This window comes from Balaenoptera musculus, chromosome 3 (genome assembly GCF_009873245.2).
Source record: "Balaenoptera musculus isolate JJ_BM4_2016_0621 chromosome 3, mBalMus1.pri.v3, whole genome shotgun sequence".
Taxonomy (NCBI): domain Eukaryota; kingdom Metazoa; phylum Chordata; class Mammalia; order Artiodactyla; family Balaenopteridae; genus Balaenoptera; species Balaenoptera musculus.
In genome coordinates this window covers 21,098,586-21,111,069 of record NC_045787.1, presented here as the reverse complement: position 1 = coordinate 21,111,069, position 12,484 = coordinate 21,098,586, and the positions used below count along the sequence as shown (strand labels likewise).

Genomic DNA, 12,484 nt, shown 5'->3' with positions numbered 1-12,484 from the left:
TTCTTCCGTCACCTGGAGAAGAAACTCCTCATGAGGCTACAGGTGCAGACTGGGGAGAGAGGGCAGTGTAGCAGGAGTGGGGACCATGGGCATTTGGGCCACTACTTTCTGTAACTTAACTTGTGTTTTCAGGGCATGTCCAGGCCTGATCACATATGTACCAGTTCCATTTGATGATGGAATGCTGTTGTGCACACTCAACTTTATGGCTTGATAGGTCAGATAACATGCAGTTCATGAGGAGCATCTCAGGTTGCATGGTAACTTGGTACCCACGGTTAAGCAATCAGTTTGTAGGCCAAGAGGTTTTTCTCAGAAGGAGATTAGTTATCCACAAAGGATATCAGGGCTTTGCTCCAGAATTAGGAGGGTCTGCACTGCAATTCACCTATAGGGGCCTGTCACAGGCTCCAACCAGCATCTCTATCTGCCACTGACACTTTAAGCACCTCTGGATCTGTTGGATTATATGGTCAAAGTGATACAGTAGCTCGTATACCAGCCCGGACTTGTTGCAGAGACTTCTCAAGTTCTGAGTCCAGCTCAAAGCCAGAAGCTTTTCAGGTGACGTGGTAAATGGATAGGGATAAAACACCCAAATGAGGAATATGCTGCCTCCAAAGTCCAAAGAGGCCCACTAGCCATTGTGCCTTTTTTTTGGTTGTAGGATGGGCCAGAAGTGACAATTTATTATTTACCACAGGATGGGTTTGGGGACCCACTGAGCCCAGTATGAGATGAACCTCAGGTAAAACTCCATCTGTCACCTGACATTCATATGCCTCTACTCGGGTAGGCAGATCACATTGATATTTTAGATCTCCTGGAATCAATATTAGTTCAGAGTCAGTGTCCAGTAATGCCAAAATGTCCAATTATTTTCTTTTCCCCACTGCACAGTTATCCTGGTAAAAGGCATAGGTTTTTTGGGGAAGGCTGGGAAAAAGACTAAGAGTACACATTTTTGGTGTGTACTGGGGTCCTTCCTCAAGAGGACTTGGCATCCTCTTTATTCAAGAGATTCTGAGTCTGTAAACTGGCTCAGGCCTGGGAACTGATTGACTCTGTTTTTATGATTTATGTTGGTGTTTTGCTCTCTTGACCTTGAACTTTTCTGCTTTTACGGGTTAAGTATGAATTTAGTAGCCTTCCTATCTACTTCTAGGAACACCGTAATCAATTAGCCAATGCCATAGGTCTGTGTGAGTCAGACTATTCTGACTGCTGCTTCGACTCTGCTGCTGTCCATTATGATAATCCTGCCACCTATCTTTTGGCAGGTGAGTGCTGAACTTAGCCTCTGTCACTCTGGGATCCAATTACTCCCATTGCATATAGGTTTCCCAATTCATTGATAGCAGTTCCCACTATAAGATCTGGCCTACAGAAAAGAGTGATCACAAAGCTCTTCAAGGATGCCTGGGCTCTCTCACTATTTGTTTCTCACCATAGTGGTGAAAGATGTCTTCTGGACCCTCTCAGTGTGGGTGAGTAGATCTTAAACGACAAAGCTACTCTAACATTCCAATCTCCCTAAAGACCATTGGTTTTCTTTCTCTGGAAAACCCAGACTAATACAGATTTTATTTTTATAAATTATAATATATATATATATATTTATTTATATATACATTATGTATATATATTATAGATACACACAAAATTAATTCTGTTTCTCTGGAAAATATATATACATATCCATTACATTATTATATACCAATATACATTTATATTATATTATTATATAAACATATATATGTAAAGAATTGGCTCCCATGATTATGGAGCCAGGAAAGTCCTAAGATCTGCAGTTGGAAAGTTGGAGACCCAGAATGCTGATGCAATAGTTCAAGTCCAAGTCCAAATGCTTGAGAACCAGAGAGTCAGTGGTGTAACTTCCAGTCTGAATCACAGACAGCAGGCAGAAAGAGTGAATTCTCCCATTTTCAGTCATTTTGTATTCTGACCTTTAAAGGATTAGATGAGGCCCACCCACTTTAGGAAAGGACAATCTACTTTACACAGTCTACAGATTGAGTTGTGAATCTCTTCCAGAAGTATCCCCATAGACACATTCAAAATAACATTTAACCAAATATTGGGACATTCTGTGGCCCAGTTAAATTGACATATAAAATTAACCATCACAGTTTAAATTTTTAGCCTATTTTCCATGTACATATTTACTTTTTCAAAATTTCTAAAAACAAAAAAAAACTGTAGCAGAGTAAAACTAAAAATGTAATGTTGGAAAATAACAGTTAGCATTTAAAATATTTATCCATGATTTATTTTGCTTTCAGTGTATTTATTCAAGTTCAGAAGAAGCAACTAAGTTATGACCAGGAAGTGAAGACTATTTGGTTTATTGATGTCTGAAGAAAATAAGTACTTTTTGGTACTCTTATTTCTTAAGGGATTTTATGTGGGCTTTGTTCTATAATAGATAAACAATATTTTCAAGATTTCTATTTTTTTATGATCCTACAAAATGTTGAATTTTGGGTTTATTTTTAAGACTTTTGTTTACATTTAAGTTAATGTACAGTAGGTTTTACTATCAATTTCTATCAATTCTAAATGTATAATTCAAAATTAATAATGTACATAATAGAGAAATTTAGTATTTTAAGATAGTAGTTTTCATTTTTGTTATATTGCACCAGAAAATAACTATTGGGAGCTTTTGTTCTTAAAATTAAATTGTGAATTAAAGACAATGCTTTAAAATGTGTTTGATTTTGTGTAAAATAATACTTTTAAAATGGCATTTTAAATTAACAGAATAAAGAATATATATGAAATATTGGGACAGGGTTTAGAACAGGTAGAAATAGAATAATAAATCTAAATTACAATGATTTCAATATATGAATGACTAAAATAATATTACTGTTTTGTTGCAAAGATTTATTTAGTAACTAAAATTTAATATATTCAGACAACATACTTATTCTGAAAGTCTTGTAATTCCATAAATATTTTAATTTCCCTTTGGACATCATCCTCAGTCCAACCAGCATGATATTATAATACTGAATTTTCCTTGAAACTTTAAATATTGAATATAAAACCATTCAGAGGAAAGTATAGTTACTAGGATTATTATTATGTTTGACTAAATACTTTTGTAGACTTCAACATATTTTGAATGAGTAGAAAATCTCTGAGAAGTAAATTGTTTCCATAGGTGTTTGAATCCAACATGTAGAATCATATATAATTTAGTGTGATAGACACAGATTCAGTTTCCTGCACATTTTAATAATCACAATAGAATGTTAAATCTTTATTAAATGCAAAAAATAAAGATATAACAATATTTATTACAATGTTATTATGTTAAATATATGGAAAGATAGTGGGGAAGGATATAGAAAATTTAAAACTAATTTTCATTTGTGTATACATATGTAAATTTCCACAGAAATTCTGTAACAGTATAAACTCGTTCCTGCCTTTTATTTTGGCTACTTATTAATAATTTCCATAATATAAGCATGGGATAGGGATCCCTGACAATACACAATCTTTACCCCACCACATTTAATATTCCACAATTTTCAGTAAATTGCAGCATTATCCCTGGATTATCTTTGTTTCAGTCTGACAATATATTTGACAATATTGATAACTGACTAATCTCTCATGTTTCTTTTTCTGTGTATAAATGTGAGAACACTAGAGTACACGCTGTGGGAGACATCATATAGTTTATTTCCTATATCTCTCCAGACTACTTTTATTTAGTTTTCCTTTATTTTATGGAGCAATTAATACAAATTTATTCATAAAAATGTATAAAACATGTACAACTTAAAAACAAAGGAAAACACTTTAAAACTATACAACTACTTGCAATATTATGTATATGTTGAGTATTTTTATGAAAAAAAGATATAAAAAGTTGAAATTATACTCTATACATTGTATTTTAACATAATATCTCATTTAAATGATTTACATCCAACAGTATATATGTAGACCATAATTTTAATGACTATAAATAATAGCATTGTACACATTCTAACCACATTAATAAGGTGAACATTTTAGTTGTCTCAACATTTTTCGCCAAATTAAATAAAGCTTCTAATACATATAAATAATCTATCTATACATCTATCTTTTTCATCTTTTCCTAATTATTTCCTTTCATTAAAAGTATCTTCTTTTTCTCCTCTCAGAATAAAAGTACTAGCAATACAAAGATAAATGTACAAAAATATTTATTATAAAGTAGCTTGAAAAAACTATTTGAAAATTGCAATCATTAAAATAATTTTATTTACATACAGAGATTTCTAAGATGTAATTTTAGTAAAAAAAGGCAAGTTTTATGTTATTTATAATCTGATTTTTCTGATAATCACTGACAACTAAACCTGTTTTATATATGTAAAAACATATTGTTAAAAAAAGAGGAAATATTTGGTTTTTAAGAAATATGTGTTGAGGTCCTAGAAATTTTATATATATATATCTTTCTTTTTTGGATTTTACAGTTTAGTGGGCACAACAAACAATTTTACCAAATGGGGTGAGTATCATGATAGGAAAGTGAAATGTGCTTTATAATTACAGAGCAGGCATATTTATTCTAGTCTAGAGGGTTAGGGAAAGCATCCTTAAGAAAAAAAATTTTTAATGAGATTTGATAAATATTTAGTTAGGGGAAAATACGGAGAAGAGAAAGGGTGTTAAAGGGTGAGAGAAACATCTGCAAACATCAGGTATGAAAGCTGGAACAGGCCTTCTGAGAAATGAAGAAAACAAAACAGGCAAAACAAAACAATTGGTATGTACAGAGTGTATAGCAAAGTGGATAAAGGTGACAGAAACACATCTGGAGATGAGAACAAGATTATGGATAATGCATAAATAAGGCTATAGAGTCCAAGGAAATAGAATAACAATAAAAGTAATGATTCTTTTAAAAAAGAATATTATCCCCTTTTAATAGAAGTGGCTTAGATTACACACACACACACACACACAATTTGCCCAATATAACAGAAATTTGCATGAGACCAGGCCTGGTTTATAAGACTTTAGATTCATGGTTCTTATGCACTGGACCTGGTTGAAGATTTTTAAGCTAAGAAGTAATAAGACTCGATTTGTGATGTAGAAAAAATCAGCTTCTTTAGTATGGAAAATTGTTTGGAGTAGAACAAGAGGGAGGTAGGCATCAATTAGAAGATTGTTGCAGTGGTACAGATAAGATATGATGAACAAAACCCGGGTGGTAGCCATAGAGATGGAGACAGATGGATGGGTGGGGGAAATATTTCAGAGAAGAAAAGGCTGCATATGGTTATTTTAACATTGGGTAAAGGAGGAGTAAAGTATGAATCTCAAGTCTGTAATTTTGGCTACCATAAAAAATAGATTCAAATAGTCAAATTGTTCAAAGATGGAATGGGGCACTAAAGAAATAGATGGAGTAAGAATGTATTGGGAATTGTGAAGTATATGATGGAAGACAACAGAGCAGGCATAGGCTAGTAAAGACTCAAGTTTCAGAATAGTGTTAGGTTTGCAAAAACATTAGGATTTTTTCCAACTAAAAATTTCTGTAAATACATGATCCGTTTGTCTGTTTTAAATACTCAGTGAAAAATCTTCTATACTAAGAAGTTTACTTTTAAGATGGGAATGAATAGAAGGAAGATAATTTATGAAAAAAATCCTAATATTTTCATCAAATTATTTATATGACCAATGGAAAAGCCCTGTGTGTTTTATATCACTTGAAATTTCAAATGTCTATAAAATACATCAATTTCCAAAAAGTGAGAACATCCTGGTTGAAAGAGTACTCTCCCAAAGTCATGCAGACAATAATCTATGAGATTAATATTCTGTCTCTGGTTGGTCTCTGATGACAGAGCCTGTGCATCTGCAAGCAATATTATACTGAAGGGAGGTAAAATCATTTAAAATTATGGTATATATCCTAAACTTATCATCATAATAAGGTCAGAAATTTCTCACATCACCTCTTGAGTTTAGCAATTTTAGATGTAATCGAGTATATTAATATTTTACACTTAAGGTTTATTAGACCAATGGATTTTTTTCTTGTTAATGTACTAGACATTTAAATCTTGGTAGCATTCTATTCAAAAATGTCTTGGAAACACTGTGTTTTGAGAAATATATATATATATTTTATTTTATTTTAAATGTAGTCTCTTATATATGTGTTTAAAAATTTTGAGAATAAAACTAAAATGTTTAATCTCTCCACAGTGAAAATTAGATAACCATTGCAATCATTGTTCCAGTGATGTCATGTAGAGATAAATTAATATTTGCCAAAATTATTTTTTCTGTAATAACAATACATATATTTATAGAACTCTTCTTTTCTACTTCTCTGAAGCTTCACACTGACCAAGATAAAGGAGATGGAAATTTAAAATACATATTAACAGGAGATGGGGCTGGCAGTCTGTTCGTAATAGATGAAAACACAGGAGATATTCATGCGGCAAAGAAATTAGACAGAGAAGAAAAGTCCCTGTACGTTCTTCGTGCCAAGGCTATAGACAGAAAGACCGGGCGGCAGGTGGAGCCTGAATCTGAATTTATAATTAAAATCCATGATATCAATGACAATGAACCAAAATTCACAAAAGACTTGTACACTGCCAGTGTTCCTGAAATGTCTGGAGTCGGTAGGTATATGTTAATCCATGTAAACTAAGTTTTTTATTTTATTTTATTTTTTGCTAAGGTAGTTATTATGGACATACAGTTATGAGATGTGATCTCTTTCAAGATAAGAACTATAACTGAAACTACTATTTAGTGTTAGCTATCTCACTTCTTATGATTTTCGGTTGTATGTTTCTTAATGTTTCCTACTATTTTGTAACTGACATCTAAGATGATTACTGAGAACAATTATTCCATTGCATTTCAACAAACGTCTTTACCTTTACTCAAATGCCATTCAAATGGCAGTCAAGTTAAATGTATTTTGGCCTGAAATGAAAGGAATATCAAATAGTGTCAGCAGTTTTAGACAGTTTTGTTTGCATTATTTTGCATAAAAACAATGAATGCTTGCATTAACAAATTTCTTTTGATCATCTCATTTGATCATTGAAACAACTTGATGTAGGCATGGGAAATAGAACTTTAAATCCCCATTCTGTTAATTAGGAACCCTGGATTCAGAAAGATTAAGTAACTGAATTAAGATCAAATAACCTGGTAGCATAACAACGATATTCCAAGTCTTTTTAATGTTATTTTAGCTATGTTCCATCCAGCAATGGTTTATCCTGAAAACTGAAAATAATCATTTCATTTTTTAAGGCTGCCCATAATTTTAAATGCCATTTGTTATTATGCAATGTTTTTATCTGTATATGTAACTACATTTAGCTATAATTATATGAAAGGTTTAGATTTGTTAATGAGATGATAAGAGCTGACTGTTAAATCATATTTCTAAAAAAATAAGTGATATAAACTTACTATAATACCCCAAACATGTAACTGATTTTGAAAAATTGATATTTAGTTGAATTGTATTTCAAAATCAGTTATAAGTATATAACTTTGACATTATTGTAATTAATACATGGGTAAGTCTAAAATAATTTCTTAAAGAAGAAAAACAAACATATCTACCTTTACTGAGTGATTGATATTAAATACTTCTTAACTGTGTGTACCATCTAGCTAGAATGGCTATTTTTGGTTATTTTCTAGAATAACCAAAAATTTGTAAAGAAGTTATTTCCTCTAAACTCAGATGAAATCTCATCTGATAAAAGTGCAGTTCTTCTGCCTTTTCAGGTATTCATTCCAATAATATGAAAAGCACTTATCAAATTAGACAAGACTCCTATGAAATCTTAAAGCCTAGGATGAAATATGAGTGTTTGTGTTTTCTTTAATATTTTAAAATATGTGTGAGCCTGGTACAGTTCCATGGAAAGTACTGGATTGGTCCATATAGGTCGACCAGTGGGCTAATGTAGATATACATCATGTCTCTTTGTGGGCTTAGATTTGAGATAAAGATACATCTAAAATTATGCTCTCCATTGCAGCTTCCTATTCTTGAGCATTCTATAGTTTGGCTTTCCAATTAACACCTTTTAACCATTGTAAAATATATATTCTTTTTCTTGTATGCATGTTATTTTGCCAGATATTTTAACACTTAATAGTACAAAGACTTTCATTTATCCTTCTCCAAAAAGATTTGACATACCTATAAGAGTAAAAAGTATAATTAAGATGACAGAGATAGTTGAATATGATAAATTTGGATAATTGATTTAAATTTGAATAACTTTTTAAATTTTCAAAGCATTACCTCATTTTTAAGAACAGAATATTATCAGAGACTGTTTATATTTAACGTCAAATTACTTGTATTTTCTCCTATATTATATTTTGGGTTATTTAATGGGATATTATCTTCCACTCAGTATAGTCTTATAATTTATCTACCTAATTCAAATATAGTCTTTCTCTGACTATATCTGATTATATTAGTATTTATCTGAAATACTAATATAATCTAGATTCTTTTAATATTTATCAAGTGTGTAATAAGATCAGAACTAGACTAAGTACTTCTCTATTTTATTTTTTAAAAACTTTTCACTTGTTCAATACCTATATTAAAATATAGAATATATAAGTTTATACATAGGAGAAGGCTTGCAGATTATCTTGTCCAAAAAGCCCTTTATGTAAGGCAATATGTATTTCGTTTATATAAGCTTTAAATTGTGGGCAGTACAATTTCTGATTACTGTAGACCTTAAATATGAGAATTTGGGTCAATGTCAATTACATTTCCTGCATGTCTACAATTACAAAAAAAACAAGAAAAGCGTATAGGAGGCAGCTGTATGGCTCCAGCTGCAGATTTTGGTACTAATAAACAAATATTTAAGAACTACAGGTAAATCTTGATCCTATTTATAGAGGATAGTTATTATTCTTTATTACTAATATTGACATTACTGCACTAATTGATCCCTCCTTAGCCCACTCATACACTTTGTACGTATATCTATTTTTAAACAGAAATGCACATATTATAAATACTGGGCTGGCCAAAAAGTTCATTTGGTTAGTGAATACATTGTTCAATAAAGTTCTTAGTGAAAATGAAAAATGTGTCTTTTATTTCTACTTAAAACTGAATGAACTTTTTGGCCAACCCAATACTATATGCATATGTGGAAGATACTATACTTGGTTTAATTACCTCTTTTAATAAACAAGTAAAAATGAGCCCAAAAGCGTTAAACTGGCTTGCTCAAAAACATACAGAGATGACTTATTACTATACTAGATTTAAAAAGAAAAAAAGTTAATAAAATGCAGAGATAGCTGGATAATTTTAATACCTTACTATTTTCTCCACTGTAAATAGTTATGGTTATTATGCAAAGTGTAGTTTGGAAAACTTCTAATTTTATTAGATTCTTAGTGACTCCTTGAATGTAGAATTTTCTTATTTCTTATTTTAATTCAAATTTCTCAAAAGTAAATCCAAATAAGTGTAAGGAAAGAGGAAAACTGCATTTTACAATAAGATTTATATATATGTGTATATATATATATGTATATACATAAAATATATGCCTAAATAAAAAGTATATGTATTTATATCCTGAAAATGTATTGTTCTTTTATAACTCTCCTACCTGATTTAAAGGAAAATAAACTTATTATAGTTTTATACATATGATTTTCTCTGCTTTTACCTATCCAAATAACCATTTACAGAGAAATGTAAAGGGTGATACTTGGGAACTTTATCAGGCTGTGTGTAGCCCACATATTAACAGCTAAAGCCTGTGCACAATCACATAATAAAGAATGCCTCCTCTCTAAAAGAAGTAATGCAGAATTATGGAATTCTAATCCTATTTTCATTATATTAGTGATTTTAATTTAAATCAAACACTTGAAAAACTACTATTATTAACTTTGAGGATAAATGAAGTCTAATGGAATAAAATATAAAAATTCTTTATTCTCGTTTTATCCTTCTTTCCAACACTGTAGTCCAATGTTCTCCTTTATACTGTCCCCCCTAGGTAATTATTTTTGTCTTAATATATTTGTCTCTTCTTTTTCTCTCTCACCAAATCCTCGCCTTGCTTTTTCCCTCTGCCTTTGCTTCTTTCTATCAAATATGCCATATTTCATTTTGGTTCTCAGACTTGTGCCTCCCCATCCCTTTTACTGGTAATTAAAATCAAATGACTCCAATTAACTCTTTAAATCTGAAATACATTAGCATATTCTGATCAGAACACTTAATCTGGATGATACATGAGGATATATAGTGAAAGAAAATGAGATACACTTTGAATTAGGTATTTGTAGCAGATTCCTACATTTTGTTTTCCATTTTTTGTGGTCATTATACTTTGATTAAAGATTATCTATTATTTTTCTATATTTGCATGCATTCATCTCCCTCAAGGCAAATTCCTATTGTGCAATTTTGGAGGTTTCTCATTGACTGGGTAGGTCCCTCAAAAACTGATCCAGTTCCCCTCCCACACTGTCCGCCCAACAAGGAACCTATCTGTAGTTTTTCACAGATCACACAAGTAACTCATCATTGAATGCTTCATGTCCTAAACTAGGCCCTTTCTTAGAGGTACACTGCCTGTAGATTCAAATATGTGTCTAATCATATGTCTAGACAGGCCATTTAATACAGTATTTAGAATGAAGCTTCTTCATACTGGCTAGATCGAATCCCATCCTATCACCTACTAGCTGTGTAATCATCAGCAACCTCTATATGCTCCAAGGCCTGCATCCCATGTTTATCATGAGGATAAAATAATAATACAAATCAAGTGCTGAGAATTCTGCCTAGTCTACGTTAAGCAATTTGTAAATGTTAGATCTTGTTATGACTTTGAACTAGAAACTCTGCTGGGCTTAGAGATAAAATGTTGAACAAAGCAGACATAAGCCCTTTCCTTTGGAGAGTTTACATCACCAAAACCTACATATAACAAATGACATAAATTTGTCATTCAGGCTTCACTATATTTTACTTAATATTTGTTTAATAAAAAGTAAATATTTTAAATTATTTGAGAATAAATGAAGCATATATAGCTCACGAAAATTAGAGGGATATAAAAATCAAGCAGTGTATTCCTTTTATTTTGTCTTTATAAGCAAATATTTATAAAATTAGTACAAAACACATCAACCACTTTCTATCTAATTTTATTACTAAATAGTATGAACTGTAAAATGTCCTTATATTTACAGAAAAACAAAAATCTATCCATTTCCTAGAGTTCAACACACTACATATTTTTCTTTTTCTCATTTTGCTATTATAAATAACGTATCAGTGATATGCTACCAGTGTTTATTAGTGTTTAACAACATTCTAATTATTAACATGATTCTGAGAGGGGGAACAGTATTTTATATGGACGTTTGTAGCATTTTAGCCACATTATAGGATTGATTTCCATTCTTTAATTTCTTTATTATTTTTAGGTCAAGTATTTTCAGGTAGGTTCGAAGATCATATATCCATGATAAAGAGCAAATGATCAAAACCAAATTTAACAAAAATATTATTAAAAGTGTCAAAAAGTATAAAGGTATGTTTTTACCTGTGCGCATTATGAAATGACAGCCACAGCCAAAGAAAAATGAGTCTGGTAGCAAAAGAAATGTCATGAAATCAATGAATTAACTACTTGCATTTAGCATCTTGGTTATGCTTAATAATTCATATTTCAAATAACCCTCAAGTATGAAAACAATTATTAATCTAACATATGTTCACATAGGGTTATATAAAAATAAATATAAATCTGAAACTACTCTAGTTGAACATTTGAACATTATTGTGGGATGGAAATCTCTTTATGATTTCTGCTTTGGTCTAACTCGGACATGAGTGGATGTTTTTTAAATGATAAAAGAGTACACCTGAGACTGACTGAGTAAATTGTACTGTGTCCTCTCACAGGACATATCAATTCCATTGCAGCTGAGGAAACAGAGGCTTCAAGAGGAAGAGCTCAAGTTCTCATCTTACGCTAATTAATTTTAAGAATACATAAAAATACGTCCTAAATTCATATATTCAAATATACTGATGGAAAATAAAGCTGTTAGTTTAATCTTAATGCTCAATATATTAATTTCTAGAATCTGCATAAGCAAATATATGCAAATTTTGAGAAACATTCACTACAACTCAATTAGACAAGCTATGCGTGTGTAATGTATGCTGGATATTAAAGTAGGTTACAGAGCCAATGTGGAACTCACTTTTTCTAAAGAATTTAAAAATCTATGTAAGTATCAGAGTCAACATTTTGAAAAGTTGCGTGTAATATACTAGAAAATGTCCTACAACTCATTTGCTCAAGGAATACATGGTAGGCTTTAGTTAATGGTAGTTTTAGAATCATGCCTTGAATCTTTATAGAGTTCTAGAAAA

At 31.1% G+C, this 12,484-nt stretch overlaps 1 protein-coding gene across 4 annotated transcripts in view; it reads left to right on the top strand.

Moving 5' to 3' along the window:
* Positions 1 to 12,484, top strand: part of CDH9 (cadherin 9) — a 125,374-nt gene that overhangs the window by 80,848 nt on the left and 32,042 nt on the right. For all 4 annotated transcript variants that reach the window (XM_036849429.1, XM_036849430.1, XM_036849431.1 and 1 more), the window contains one exon: positions 6,389 to 6,683. In XM_036849429.1, coding sequence (XP_036705324.1) covers positions 6,389 to 6,683 — 295 coding nt within the window. The remainder of the gene's footprint in view (positions 1 to 6,388; positions 6,684 to 12,484) is intronic.